General features: G+C 48.6%; 1 protein-coding gene across 4 annotated transcripts in view; it reads right to left on the reverse strand.

The window, feature by feature from the left end:
• The window catches only part of daam2 (dishevelled associated activator of morphogenesis 2), a 458630-nt gene that overhangs the window by 145937 nt on the left and 296224 nt on the right, over positions 1-16469 (reverse strand). For all 4 annotated transcript variants that reach the window (XM_072500175.1, XM_072500172.1, XM_072500174.1 and 1 more), the window contains one exon: positions 4613-4946. In XM_072500175.1, coding sequence (XP_072356276.1) covers positions 4613-4946 — 334 coding nt within the window. The remainder of the gene's footprint in view (positions 1-4612; positions 4947-16469) is intronic.

Consider the following 16469-nt stretch of genomic DNA (forward strand, 5'->3'; position numbering starts at 1 on the left):
GATCACATGAGGTCAGGATCACATGAGGTCAGGATCACATGAGGATAGGATCACATGAGGTCAGGATCACATGAGGATAGGATCACATGAGGATAGGATCACATGAGGTCAGGATCACATGAGGATAGGATCACATGAGGTCAGGATCACATGAGGTCAGGATTACATGAGGTCAGGATTACACGAGGACAGGATTACATGAGGACAGGATCAAATGAGGACATGATTACATGAGGACAGGATCACACGAGGACAGGATCACATGAGGTCAGGGTCACATGAGGACAGGATTACATGAGGACAGGCTTACATGAGGACAGGATTACATGAGGACAGGATCACATGAGGACAGGATTACATGAGGACAGGATCACATGAGGACAGGATCACATGAGGTCAGGATCACATGAGGACAGGATTACATGAGGACAGGATCACATGAGGTCAGGATCACACGAGGACAGGATTTCATGAGGACAGGATCACATAGGACAGGATTACATGAGGACAGGATTACATGAGGACAGGAGTACATGAGGACAGGATCACATGAGGTCAGGATCACATGAGGACAGGATTACATGAGGACAGGATTACATGAGGGCAGGATTACATGAGGACAGGATCACATGAGGTCAGGATTACATGAGGACAGGATTACACGAGGACAGGATTACATGAGGACAGGATCACATGAGGACAGGATTACACGAGGACAGGATCACATGACAGGATGACATAAGGACAGGATGACATAAGGACAGGATCACACGAGGACAGGATCACATGAGGACAGGATTACATGAGGGCAGAATCACATGACAGGCTCACATGAGGACAGGATCACATGAGGACAGGATCACATGAGGACAGGATCACATGAGGACAGGATCACATGAGGTCAGGATCACATAAGGACAGGCTCACACGAGGTCAGGATTACATGAGGACAGGATCACATGAGGACAGGATCACATGAGGTCAGGATTACACGAGGACAGGATCACATGAGGTCAGGATCACATGAGGTCAGGATCACATGAGGACAGGATTACATGAGGACAGGATTACATGAGGACAGGATTACACGAGGACAGGATCAAATGAGGGCAGGATCACATGAGGTCAGGATCACATGACGACAGGATTACATGAGATCAGGATCACATGAGGACAGGCTCACATGAGGTCAGGATTACATGAGGACAGGATCACATGAGGACAGGATCACATGAGGTCAGGATCACATGAGGACAGGATTACATGAGGACAGGATTACATGAGGACAGGATCACCTGAGGACAGGATCACATGAGGACAGGATTACATGAGGACAGGATCACATGAGGACAGGATTACATGAGGACAGGATCAAATGAGGACAGGATCACATGAGGTCAGGATCACATGAGGACAGGATTACACGAGGACAGGATTACATGAGGTCAGTATTACATGAGGACATGAACACATGAGGACAGGATTACATGAGGACAGGATCACATGAGGATAAGATCACATGAGGACAGGATGACATGAGGACAGGATCACATGAAGTCAGGATCAAATGAGGACAGGATCACATGAGGTCAGGATCACATGAGGACAGGATTACATGAGGACAGGATTACATGAGGTCAGGATCACATGAGGATAGGATCACATGAGGTCAGGACCACATGAGGTCAGGATCACATGAGGATAGGATCACATGAGGTCAGGATCACATGAGGATAGGATCACATGAGGTCAGGATCACATGAGGTCAGGATCACCTGAGGACAGGTTTACATGAGGACAGGGTTACATGAGGACAGGATCACATGAGGACAAGATTACATGAGGACAGGATCACATGAGGACAGGATCACATGAGGTCAGGATCACATGAGGACAGGATTATATGAGGACAGGATTACATGAGGTCAGTATTACATGAGGACAGGATCACATGAGGGCAGGATTACATGAGGACAGGATCACATGAGGATAGGATCACATGAGGACAGGATCACATGAGGACAGGATCACATGAAGTCAGGATCAAATGAGAACAGGATCACATGAGGTCAGGATCACATGAGGACAGGATTACATGAGGACAGGATTACATGAGGTCAGGATCACATGAGGATAGGATCACATGAGGTCAGGATCACATGAGGTCAGGATCACATGAGGATAGGATCACATGAGGTCAGGATCACATGAGGATAGGATCACATGAGGTCAGGATCACATGAGGTCAGGATTACATGAGGTCAGGATCACATGACGACAGGATTACATGAGGAGAGGATTCAATGAGGACAGGATTACATGAGGACAGGATTACATGAGGACAGGATTACATGAGGACAGGATTACATGAGGACAGGATCACATGAGGTCAGGATCAAATGAGGACAGGATCACATGAGGTCAGGATCACATGAGGTCAGGATCACATGAGGTCAGGATCACATGAGGATAGGATCACATGAGGTCAGGATCACATGAGGATAGGATCACATGAGGACAGGATCACATGAGGTCAGGATTACATGAGGTCAGGATCACATGAGGACAGGATTACATAAGGACAGGATTACATCAGGACAGGATCAAATGAGGACAGGATTACACGAGGACAGGATCACATGAGGTCAGGATCACATGAGGACAGGCTCACATTAGGTCAGGATTACATGAGGACAGGATCACATGAGGACAGGATCACATGAGGTCAGGATCACATGAGGACAGGATTACATGAGGACAGGATTATATGAGGTCAGTATTACATGAGGATAGGATCACCTGAGGACAGGATTACATGAGGACAGGATTACATGAGGACAGGATCTCATGAGGACAGGATTGCATGAGGACAGGATCAAATGAGGACAGGATCACATGAGGTCAGGATCACAAGAGGACAGGATTACATGAGGACAGGATTACATGAGGTCAGTATTACATGAGGACAGGATCACATGAGGGCAGGATTACCTGAGTACAGGATCACATGAGGATAGGATCACATGAGGACAGGATCACATGAGGACAGGATCACATGAAGTCAGGATCAAATGAGGACAGGATCACATGAGGTCAGGATCACATGAGGACAGGATTACATGAGGACAGGATCACATGAGGATAGGATCACATGAGGTCAGGATCACATGAGGTCAGGATCACATGAGGATAGGATCACATGAGGTCAGGATCACATGAGGATAGGATCACATGAGGTCAGGATCACATGAGGTCAGGATTACATGAGGTCAGGATTACATGAGGACAGGATTACATGAGGACAGGATCACATGAGGTCAGGATTACATGAGGACAGGATTACATGAGGACAGGATTACATGAGGACAGGATTACATGAGGACAGGATCACATGACAGGATGACATAAGGACAGGATGACATAAGGACTGAATCATGTGAGGACAGGATCACATGTGGACAGGATTGTGTGAGGATGGGATCATGGGAGGACAGGGTCATATGAGGACAGAATGACGTGAGGACAGGATCATGTATGGACAGGGTGACATGAGACTTGAGCTGTTTGTCTTTTTTATCTCCGACATCTCCTCACCTCTTCTCCTCGTGCCCTTGTAATTTCCTTTATTACTTATATTGTTTCTCTAGCACCTGGAACATGGTGTAAGCTTCCCAAAAGTTTCACAGGAGCGACATATTCCAACATTGTTTGACAGCCACTCACAAAAGAAGATATTAGGCCAGGAGAGGTAGATTACAAGGAGAGAGGGAACACCAGGGCATCGGGCCTAGAAAGCTAAAGGCCTAGTCACCAATGACAGGATAACAAATACCAGGAATTAAAAATGCTGGAGGATGTTCTAGAGAAAAAGTGGGACACGGCCACTGAGGGATTTGAAATCAAGAATGAGAATTTCAAAAGTTGCCAAACCTTCCGGGTGTCACTGTCTGGCAATCAAGGGCAGGATCCCTGGCTTCTCCCGTCACTCCCAAGGTGGACAGGGCAGGGAATTGTCGGATTTGTGTTAATTATTACCAGTCGGATCAGATTTTGATTACGTCACATCTGAATGATTCGACCATGGTCAGGAAGAAAACCCCACATCCAACGGGTGCTGCAGGAAGGCCTGTACCTACCAGGCCATCCATAACATGCTGATATTGGCCATGGGGATGGAGGACGGCGGGCTTGACAGTTTAGTTCACTGTTTAGGGTTTGAATTACAACCCGGATTGGTGGAATGAGAGGGACATGCGTTAAGCGAGAAACAAAGTTATCCTCTGATTTAAGAAAAAATTTTGGAAGTTGCTTTGTTCAGGAGGGGTTTCAATGACGACACAAGTTTTCGCTGGGTTCACGTTAGATTGCGGCCCTGTAATTATTTATGTGAATCCAAGAGGTTCGAACAAGATTGAATCTGTCAGCTGCTGGTAACACATGAGCATTTAAGTGAAGTCTGTTTCCGTTAGCGAGTGCCCATTTGTCAGGTGTCGCTGCTTTAGGTCAACCCTGAGGAACTGAGCTGAGCTCCAAAAGGGGAGCAACCCTACGCTGTATCGGTGGTTGTATTCGGGACAGGTATTCTTCCCCCCTCGAGGAAGGTCAGTCTTACCTGGAAGCGGGTCCTCTCTGCGGCGAAAATCTGGTAGTGCAACATTGCTTGCAGCACCTTCTTGTGCCCTCCAGGTACCAGACAAACGGCGCCCAGAATCTCCAGCACTGCAATCTTGGTCTTAATGTTCTCCGACCTGAGGCTGTGGGAAATGATGTTGATGCTCTCCGGGTGAGCCAGAACGTGGGCCCGGCCCTGGGAATTGTTCATCAGAGCCTTGATGCACCCTATAACGGATGTGTGAATGCGGCTCTCTGACGTGTCAAAGTCCATGCTTCGGAGAAAGTTCAACAGGCACGTAAGCCCATCCAGTTCGATGAATCGCATCACAAACCTGCAGGTCCAAGCGTCGCAAAGTTAGCGCACTGCTCTGTTTCCCTGCCGCCGCCCCCCGCCGCCACCCCCCCCCCCCCCCCCCCCTCCACACACCCCTCCTCCTCCTCCCGCCAACCTTTGCCCCATTTTCTCCGACTCCTTTGGGGCTGGGGGCACTGGCTCTCCGGCAGCCTGCCCAAGAGGCTCTTCTTTAGTCACATGAGCACGGGCGGCCAACTAAACCTGGCAGATAATGGCACAGCGGCACAGTGGTTAGCACTGCCGCCTCACAGCACCGGGAGCCCGGGTTCGACTCCGGCCTTGGGCGGCTCTGCATGTGGAGTTTGCACTTTCTCCCCTTGTCTGCGTGGTTTTCCTCTGGGTGCTCTGGTTTACACCCATAGTCCAAAGATAATTCTTAAAAATTAAAATTCTTTCACGGTGTGTGAACATGACTGGCAGGGGCAGCATTTGTTGCACATTCCGGATTGCCCCTAGAGGGTGGTGCTGGAGATTTATTTGCCCTGCTCTTACAAACCTTCAGCAAGTCCTCTCTGACATACCTCTTTTCATGGTCGAAGAGTTTAAGCTTAACAGCAAATCATTCAAATAAAAACCTGCAGGTCCAAAGGTTTTGCACTCGGATTTGAACACTGGAAATCTGTGGAACAGAGGGGCCCCTGCAAGTGACGGAGCTGAATTGCTGCCTCGTCACGTTCCCCAGAAACAGAATGGAGGGAAGAGATTTAGGGAGTATTTTTTTTTAAATTCGGTCAAGGAATGTGGGCATCACTAACTGGACCAAGCATTTATTGCCCATTTCTAATTGCCCTTCAACTGAATGGTTTACCAGGCCATTTCGGAGGGCAACCACATCACTATGGATCTGAAGTCACATGTAGGCCAGACCGGGTAAAGATGGCAGATTTCCTTCCCTAAAGGGCATTCGTGAACCAGATGAGCTTTTACGATAATCGACAAAGGTTTCATGGCCACCGTTCAACTTAATTCCAGAGTTTTGTTGAATTCAAATTCACCGTCTGCCCTGGTGGGATTTGCATGACCCTGAGTCGCTGGATTACTAGTCCAGTGACAATACCACTGCGCTACCGCCTCCCATAATAGGATGAAGCCCCCTTTCCCAGATTGTCCCCCATAGAATTCCAGACAACCGAGTACAGGAGGAACTGTCAGGGACTCAAAATTGGAGAAAACATTGGAAGGAAGACGGCTGACAGGATGTGAGAAGGTAATCTGCACATTCTCCCCATGTGTGCTCCGGTTTCCTCCCACAAGTCCCGAAAGATGTGCTGTTAGGAGAATTGGACATTCTGAATTCTCCCTTTGTGTACCCAAACAGGCACTGGAGTGTGGCAACTAGGGGATTTTCTCAGTAACTTCACTGCAGTGTTAATGCAAGCCTACTTGTGACAATAAAGATTATTATTATTATCATTAATGAAACTATTTTTCTTAACACAAGAAAGGGGTCTCACCTTTTATTCCGATTAATAACCTGGGGTGGGATTCTCCGACCCCCCCGCCGGGTCGGAGAATCGCCAGGGGCTGGCATGAATTCCGCCCCCGCCGGTTGCCGAATTCTCCGGCACCGGATATTCCGCGGGGGTGGGAATCGCGCCGGTTGGCGGGCCCCCCCCCCCCGGCGATTCTCAGGCCCGCGATGGGCCGAAGTCCCGCTGCTGGAATGCCTGTCCCGCCAGCGAGAATCAAACCACCTCTCTCACCGGCGGGACAAGGCAGCGCGGGCGGGCTCCGGGGTCCTGGGGGGGGGGGCGCGGGGCGATCTGGCCCCAGGGGGTGCCCCCACGGAGGCCTGGCCCGCGATCGGGGCACATCGATCGGCGGGCGGGCCTGTGCCGTGGGGGCACTCTTTTCCTTCCGCCTTCGCCATGGTCTCCACTATGGCGGAGGCGGAAGAGACCCCCTCTACTGCACATGCGCGGGGATGCAGTGAGCGGCCGTTGACGCTCCCGCGCATCCGCCGCCCGGCTAAGTCATTTCCGCGCCAGCTGGCGGGGCACCAAAGGCCTTTCCCGCCAGCTGGCGGGGCGGAAATCAATCCGGCGCGGGCCTAGCCCCTCAAGGTGAGGGCTCGGCCACTCAAGATGCGGAGGATTCCGCACGTTTGGGGCGGCACGATGCCGGACTGATTCGCGCCGTTTTCGGCGCCGGTCGGCGGACATCGCGCCGATTGCGGAGAATCCCGCCCTTGATTTCTCATATTCTGCACTATGATTACAGAGTAAGGCCTTCCCTGGCATTCAGAATAGCAGGAAAGAAAATGTCGCTCTGGTGAATTTATTGTTTCACCTCAGCTTTAACCTGTTCCTCAGCAGGAGTATCATAGCATTCTCGCCTGGCTGGCTTTGTACACCAACCATGCATTGTGTTTGCTATCATCTGCAAAGAGGCATAGATAGGATGCAGAGCTGGGCTGAGAAGTGGCAGATGGAGTTTAACCCTGAAAAGTGTGAGGTTGTCCATTTTGGAAGGACAAATATGAATGCGGAATACAGGGTTAACGGTAGAGTTCTTGGCAATGTGGAGGAGCAGAGAGATCTTGGGGTCTATGTTCATACATCTTTGAAAGTTGCCACTCAAGTGGATAGAGCTGTGAAGAAGGCCTATGGTGTGCTAGCGTTCATTAACAGAGGGATTGAATTTAAGAGCCGTGAGGTGATGATGCAGCTGTACAAAACTTTGGTAAGGCCACATTTGGAGTACTGTGTACAGTTCTGGTCGCCTCATTTTAGGAAGGATGTGGAAGCTTTGGAAAAGGTGCAAAGGAGATTTACCAGGATGTTGCCTGGAATGGAGAGTAGGTCTTACGAGGAAAGGTTGAGGGTGCTAGGCCTTTTCTCATTAGAACGGAGAAGGATGAGGGGCGACTTGATAGAGGTTTATAAGATGATCAGGGGAATAGATAGAGTAGACAGTCAGAGACTTTTTCCCCGGGTGGAACAAACCATTACAAGGGGACATAAATTTAAGGTGAATGGTGGAAGATATAGGGGGGATGTCAGAGGTAGGTTCTTTACCCAGAGAGTAGTGGGGGCATGGAATGCACTGCCTGTGGAAGTAGTTGAGTCGGAAACATTAGGGACCTTCAAGCAGCTATTGGATAGGTACATGGATTACGGTAAAATGATATAGTGTAGATTTATTTGTTCTTAAGGGCAGCACGGTAGCATTGTGGATAGCACAATTGCTTCACAGCTCCAGGGTCCCAGGTTCGATTCCGGCTTGGGTCACTGTCTGTGCGGAGTCTGTACATCCTCCCCGTGTGTGCGTGGGTTTCCTCCGGGTGCTCCGGTTTCCTCCCACAGTCCAAAGATGTGCAGGGTAGGTGGATTGGTCAGGATAAATTACCCTTAGTGTCCAAAATTGCCCTTAGTGTTGGGTGGAGGTGTTGACTTTGGGTAGGGTGCTCTTTCCAAGAGCTGGTGCAGACTCAATGGGCCGAATGGCCTCCTTCTGCACTGTAAATTCAATGATAATCTATGATTAATCTAGGACAAAGGTTCGGCACAACATCGTGGGCCGAAGGCCTGTTCTGTTCTGTATTTTCTATGTTCTATGTTCTATCTCTGGGTATTCCCTCAGTCGGGATTCCGGATCCGCTGCTGTGACATTACTGGAAGGTCAATAGAAACTGCATTTACACGGGGGAACCTGGGATTTCCAACAAAGTCATGGTGGCCAATTGGAAGATGCACCCCCCCCCCCCCCCACCCCCCCAATATCCCCACCCCGCCATCCCTATGGAATCCTTGCAAGTGGAATGAAAGCGGACAGCAACAATCTCAGAATGAAGGGCACCAGGCGACAAGCGTGAGGCAAGCGTGGTATTACATCAATGGAAAGGACAGCCACAGCAGGCATACAAGTGTTTGACAAGTGGCTACAGAGAGATTGCCTGGAGGTGCAAATAGACATTAGCAGCAGTGGTAGCAAATAACAGCTAGATTAATCCCATCAGGGGAAAACTGGGTGGGAGATGGCTGAACATGAAGGCTATACAAGGGAAAAGTTCTTGGGATGCATGGGGAGTCTTAAGCCAACAAAATACAGAGGCACATATGCTGCAATAACCTGCTCATATTCGGCCAGGTTTTGAACTCACTCAGCTCCTGTCCTCATTTAGACCTTGGTCTAAATATGGATAAAAGAGCTGAACTCCAGAGGCGTGGGAGGGTGACTGCCCTTGACGTCAAGGCAGGATCTTCATGGCGTCAAGGAGCCCGAGCAAAAGTGAAGTTAATGGGAATTCGGTCGAAAATCTCCGCTGGTTGGAGTCATGCCTGGCACAACGGAAGATGGTTGTGGTGGTTGGAAGTCAATCATCTTGGCTCCAGGATATCATGGCAGGAGTTCCTCAGGGAAGTGTCCTAGGTCCAGCCATCTTCAGCTGCTTCATCAATGACCTCCCTTCCAAGATAAGTTCAGAACATAGAACATACAGTGCAGAAGGTGGCCATTCGGCCCATCGAGTCTGCATCGACCCACTTCAGCCGTCACTTCCACCCTATCCCCGTAACCCAATAACCCCTCCTAAAAGCGTTAGATGGGTTACTGGGTTATGGGGATAGGGTGGAAGTGTGGGCTTAAATGGGTTGCTCTTTCCAAGGGCTGGTGCAGACTTGATGGGCCGAACGGCATTCTTCTGCACTGTAAATTCTATGATCCAATGAAGTCAGGAATACTCTCCCTTTGCCTGGATGAGTGCAGCTCCAACAACACTCAAGGAGCTCAACACCATCCAGGACAAAGCAGCCCTCGAGATTGGCACCATAAATATTCATTCCCTCCACCACCGATGCACAGTAGCAGCCGTGTGTACCATCTCCAAGGTGCACTGCAGGAACTCACAAAGTCTCCTCAGATAACACCTACTATACCTGACCATCTCAGAGTACAATGGTAGCAGGCACAAGAAACACCACCACCTAGAGGTTCCCCTCCAAACCACCAACCATCCTGACTTGGAAATATATCTCCGTTCCTTCACTGTCGCTGGGTCAAATCCTGGAACTCCCTCTTGGCCAGCACTGTGGGTGTACCTATACCTCAGTGTAGCTACTGACTGGGGGAGGAACCCGGAGCAGCCGGAGGAAACCCACGCAGACACGGAGAGAACCTGCAGACTCTGCACAGACAGTGACCCAAGCCGGGAATCGAACCTGGGACCTTGGAGCTGTGAACAGTTCAAGAAGGCAGCTCACCACCACCTTCTCAAACGAACTTAGGGATATCTGTCATGCGAGAGTACCTTTAAGACATGGATGGTTAAGCAATGTACCTTTAAGGAAACAGTGATGTCAGAGAGTGGGTGGAGCTGAGCTCAGAACAGCCATTTTGCAGTTTAGTGTTGCAGATTGAAAAACAGCTTGTGTGTGTCTGTGTTTCCAGAGAGCTGCAGTTTGGAGGAAAAAGAGCTTGGGGAGTGTCTGTGTTTGTAGTGAGCTGGATTTGCTGTGATCTCTGCAATGAAAGGCTATCTCTGGATCATTTAGGTGATTTAAACTCATAATAGTAAAGCCTTTAACCTGATGTGATTCTGTTTAAAGGTGTTAAGTCTCTTGGAAGTTTGAAGGAACATTTTGAGGGATTATTTACTGTTGTAATATTTTCAGACTTTTGAATGGCCCTCCCTCGTATTAAGTTGATCTTTTCTCTACACCTTGCTATAACTGTACATTATATTCTGCAGTCTCTCCTTCCTTCCCTATGTACGGTATGTATTGTTTGTAGAACATGCAAGAAACAACACTTTTCACTGTATACTAACACATGACAATAATAAATCAAATTTTAAAAAATCGATGAAATGAAAATCGCTTATTGTCACAAGTAGGCTTCAAATGAAGTTACTGTGAAAAGCCCCTAGTCGCCACATTCCGGCGCCTGTTCAGGGAGGCTGGTACGGGAATCAAAATCAAAATCAAAAGGTTAATTCTTAATAAATAATAAGACTTATTGTCACAAGTATGAAGTTACTGTGAAAAGCCCCTAGTCGCCACATTCCAGCGCTTGTTCAGGTAAGCCAGTACGGGAATTGAACCAGCGCTGCTGGCATTGTTATGCATCACAAATCAGCTGTTTAGCCCACTGAGCTAAACCAGCACCGTATTCTTGCAACAATGGAGAGGGTATCTGGTTTATCCAAAATGGTGCAGAAAGCCCGATTCTGGAAATCCTTCCCTGAACTTGACACCCACCATTTTTACTGGGAATGTTGGGGGTAGAATTGAGGGAGGAATGGGGCAGGTTGTAGTTTCACATCCATGGATCACCGTGGCCACTGCACATGTGAAAGTGCAGCTGCTGTCAGTCAGATTTTCAATAGCGGTATGTCCAAAACATGACGTTCACTTTAAATTTATCATGAGAAAGTTAGAAGAGTGGGTACCCTTTGAACAGGCCTTATTTTTATAGATCCAGGCAAACCGTTGGGAGAAGTAAGATGCCCTTTTGAGAACAAAAAACAATACAGAACAGGTACAGGCCCTTCGGCCCTCCAAGCCTGTACCAGTCATGATACCAACCTTTGCCAAAACCTTCAGCACTTCCTTGTGCCGTATCCCTCTATACCCATCCTAGCCATGTATTTGTCAAGATGCCTTTTGAACGCTGTTAATGTATCTGCTTCCACAACCTCCCCTGTCAACGAGTTCCAGGCACTCACCACCCTCTGCGTAAAAAGCCTACCTTGCACATCTCCTCTAAACTTTTCCCCACGGACCTTAAACCTTGGTGACTGATCTCTCCACCCTGGGAAAGAGTGCCTGCCCATCCACTCTATCCATGCCCTCATAATCTTGTAGACCTCTATCAGGTCACGGCTCAACCTCCATCTTTCTAATGAAAACAATCCAAGTCTATCCAGCCTCTCCACATAGCTAACACCCTCCAGACCCGGCAACATCCTGGTAAACCTCTGCACCCTCTTCCAAGCCTCCACATCTTTCCGGTAGTGTGGCGACCAGAATTGTGCGCAATATTCCAAGTGCTGCCTACCAAGGTTCTATACAACTGCAGCATGACTTGTCAGTTTTTATACTTGATGCCCCGTCCAATGAAGGCAAGCATTCCGTCTGCCTTCTTGACTACCTCATCCCCTTGTGTTACCATCTTCAAAGATCTGTGGGCCTGCACGCCCAGATCTCTCTGACTTCCTATATTTCAAGAGTTTTACCATTTACTGTATATTTCCCCTGTTTGTTAGAGCTTCCAAAATGCATTACCTCACATTTGTCCGGATTAAACTCCATTTGCCATTTCTCTGCCCAATTTTCCAACCTATCTATGTTCTGCTGTATCCTCTGACAACCCTCAACACTATCTACCACGCCACCAACCTTGGTGTCATCCGCAAACTTACTAATCAGACCAGCTACATTTTCCTCCAAATCGTTCATGTATTCTACAAACAACAGAGGCCCCAGTACAGACCCCTGTGGAACACCACTTGTCACAACCTTCCATTCAGAAAAGCACCCTTCGACTGCTGCCTTTTGCCTTCTGTGACCGAGCCAGGTCTGTATCCATCTTACCACCTCACCTCTGATCCCGTGTGACTTCACCTTTTGTACCAGTCTGCCATGAGGCACCTTGTCAAAGGCTTTACTGAAGTCCATGTAAACAACATCTCACCTCATCACTGTCTTTGTCACCTCCCCAAAAAACTCGATCAAGTTAGTGAGGCACGACCTCCCTTTCACAAAACCATGCAGTCTATCGCTAATGAGTCCATTTGTTTCCAAATGGGTATAAATTCTGTCCCTGAGAATTCTCTCCAATAATTTATCTACCACCGACGTGAGGCTCACTGGCCTATAGATTCCTGGATTATCCCTGTTACCTTTCTTAAACAGCGGTGCCATATTAGCTATTCTCCAGTCCTCTGGGATCACACCGAATCACATGGAATGTATTACGTTGGGTGACTAAAAGCTTTGTTAAAGAGCCAATGAGCATACAAAGATGTCAGTCAAGGCCCCAGTAATTTCCTCCCTTGCTTCCCTCAGTATTCTGGGTAAATCCCATCAGGCCCAGGAGACTTATCTAGCTTAAGTTATTTTAAAAGACTCAATACCTCCTCCATTTCGATGTTAACATGATCCAGACTGTCCACACACCCTATCCAAGAATCATCTTCCACAAAGTCCCTTTCTTTGGTGAACACTGATGCGAAGTACTCATTTAGTATCTCGCCCATTTCCTCTGGCTCAACACATAGATACCCCCCACTGTCCTTAAGTCGTCCAATCCTTTCCCTGACCACACTCTTACTTTTTACATATAAAGAAAAAGCTTTGGATTCACCTTAATCCTTTTGTATTGTTAAAGTAGACCTGAATGTACATAAGAAGTGGATAAACTTATTGGAATTGTCAACACACCGGAAGTATGAAGCAGTCAAGGAATTGTCAATGGAACGGTCAAGGAAGTTGTCACGCTGTCAAGGGAACTGTCAGTTCACAGCGCAACTTTAAGAGGTTATAAAGGTTGTGAATACAAATGCTTTTTGTTTAAGGGATTAAGTAGTTCAATGAATCCAAATGTAGTGAAGGAGGATTGTTTAATCAATGAGCACGTTTTGTAAATAGTGAATTAATCAATAGAAACATAGAATTTTACTTTATTTCCTCTGAGCATGGATCTTGAGGTCTGACCATGATGGACACCAGGGTGAGTTGGCATGGAGGGTGTAAGAGCAAAGTGTAGTGGGTGGGGGGACATGGGTTGGCATGAGTTGGCAGGATGAAATAAAGTGCCGTGGGGGTGGGTGGAGAGGCAAAGGGTATGAGGGGCCATGGGGGAAAATGGGGGACATGAGGTGGTATGGGCTGGCTTGGAAGGGACATGGGAACTGTGAGGGGGTTGAGGGAATGAGGCTCGAGTGGTGTTTTTTGTTTTATTGGTTTCCTTTGGAGCTGGAACAAAGTGCTGGTTCCCCGAAGCTGGCCTTTTGCCCAGCCAGATTCTGTACCTGGCAGGCTCTGTGCTGCCTCTGACCTGTATCCGAGGGCATTGGCCCTGAGTGATGTCAACACCCGCCTGTTCTTTCCAACCCTTCCCCCACCCCAGAGCCTGAACAAATCTCTGACCATCCAGGGCACTTTCTTGCAAGTCGGGTTTGTAGAGCTAAAACCCTGCACTCCCAACCCGAGAGTAAAATTATTGGGGTATGGAGAGAACGGGCCATGGAAGGTGTAGCCATTTGCTCCACAAGCGGAACAATACAAACAGCTCAGATTGTGACTGTGGCCACCCCAAGTGAGATTAGACTGAACTTCTGCCTCGAGAGATCCATTACCAAAAGCATCACAACCATTTGCACTGTGCCAACTGAGGCCGATGAGTGAATCGTTAACCTGCACATCAAGCATCCCAATCATATGAATTTAAAAAACCATACGAGTGGCCATAGATATTGGAGCCATGCTGAGTTCAGGCTGACTGTTTTTTCACATGAAAGAGTCGAGGGGAAGGCCATGTCTGCTCGGTTCCCCACAGTTCTAAGATTGTGAATCAGAAGTGGCGTGGGCAGAGAACACCAAGTCGCTGGGTGCTGGACAATCTCCAATGAGGTAAAAAGAGCAGAGTTTATGGGGTAGGTGAGGGTAGCCAAGTGAAGCCCGTTCCAACTTAGAGCTGAGGTAACAGTAACAGACATTTACACATCATCTTGAAACAAATAAAACAAGCCAGGAGCGTAATCAGGCCCAACTGGACGCCAAATCACATGGAACGTATTACGTTGGGTGACTAAAAGCTTTGTTAAAGAGCTGGAATTTGAGGAGCAGCTTAAAGGTGGGGTTAAAGGTGGAGTGATAATTCCAGAGCGAATACCAACGGCGGGGTGAAGGAAGTGAGGGAATTCCCAAGATTAAACATTTATCCCACCTTAAATATAACTGCTGGGGACAACAGGATGCTTTTTCAGGGACCCCTGGGCCCGAAGACGGGGAAGGAGGGTAGTGGGGTGAGGGTGGAAGAGGAATCCCACCCTCAACCCCACTAAGGCCACTTTAAACAGCTGAAAAATCTCGTTCAGAGCATGTCCGTGCTGGAAGTCCCAATTTTTAAAGTAGTAGGCCGCTTACCCACATCTTCAGAAACCGACCAATTGGAGATAGGCAGATGCACAGTGGGAAGCTAGTGGCTGCCCCAGAACATCAACTGAGCCGCATGAGAAGGTGAGTGCGCCAAGGGGGGACTGGAAACCTCCGAAGGGGGCAGAGAGAGTGAATACTCTTAAGATTAGGTGGGTTGGCACCCACCTCACCTGCAACCCCCTCCCCCAATTGCAAGGGGAGAATAGCAAACTAAGATGCTGCCAGGAACAATATGGCAGCCAGCTAGCAATGGCAGCACAACGGTCAGCTTCTGGGACCCATGACAATGAGGGGGAAACAGGCCGGGAAAGAAGAGGAGGAACCAGGGCATCACGGTAGCATTGTGGATAGCACAATTGCTTCACAGCTCTAGGGTCCCAGGTTCGATTCCGGGTTGGGTCACTGTCTGTGCGGAGTCTGCACATCCTCCCCGTGTGTGCGTGGGTTTCCTCCGGGTGCTCCAGTTTCCCCCCACAGTCCAAAGATGTGCAGGTTAGGTGGATTGGCCATGCTAAATTGCCTTTAGTGTCCAAAATTGCCCTTAGTGTTGGGTGGGGTTACTGGGTTATGGGGCTAGGGTGGAGGTGCTGACCTTGGGTAGGGTGCTCTTTCCAAGGGCCAGTGCAGACTCGATGGGCCGAATGGCCTCCTTCTGTACTGTAAATTCTATGATTCCATGAAGAGGGTGTGAGAGGAAAGAGGGACAAGAAAGCAATGGAGGCCAAACCCTCAACGCACCAATCCCATGAGCTATATGCAAAACCCAGTGCCATCGGAGACTGCATCTCGCCAGGCAGATGGTGACAGACATCTGTGTCTTTGACATTGAAGGCCACACACCTCGCAGCACTGGCCGCCAAGCCCCACCAATCGCCATCAAACTCACTGTGGCCTTGACCCTCTTCACTTCTGGCTTGGCCAAGGAGCGACTGCGAGTGGCATCTCAAAAATGGACGCTCGCCGCTGAATCATGCACGTCACTGAATCATGCACGTCACTGATTCCCTCTTTGCTAGAGCTGGGCAGCACATTATTTAATGGCATACATGATCTTGCAGAGACCTCGCTTACAACATTCATTCTTAAAAATCAGCGGGATGGGCCGATAGCGCTGTTACATTACGCAATCTTCATGCCAGCGAGTGGCCTCCGTTTGGTATGCATTTCCCCAAGGATCAATTCAGAAAGCACCAGATCTGGAATCAAGAGAGACTCTCTTCAACCTTGTGAGGTGTTGACCTTTTCAACTGTAATTCCACACTTGCAAATATGGTTTGCTTTGGACATGGTTGAAATAGCCAAAATTCCTCAGGATGTTTGTGAAGAAAAGGAAGCAAAGCTGGTGGATGTTGGGAAATCGGTACTTGTCATGATTGATCTCCACTGCCAACAGAATCCTT

The sequence above is a fragment of the Scyliorhinus torazame genome, chromosome 4 (genome assembly GCF_047496885.1).
Source record: "Scyliorhinus torazame isolate Kashiwa2021f chromosome 4, sScyTor2.1, whole genome shotgun sequence".
Classification (NCBI taxonomy): domain Eukaryota; kingdom Metazoa; phylum Chordata; class Chondrichthyes; order Carcharhiniformes; family Scyliorhinidae; genus Scyliorhinus; species Scyliorhinus torazame.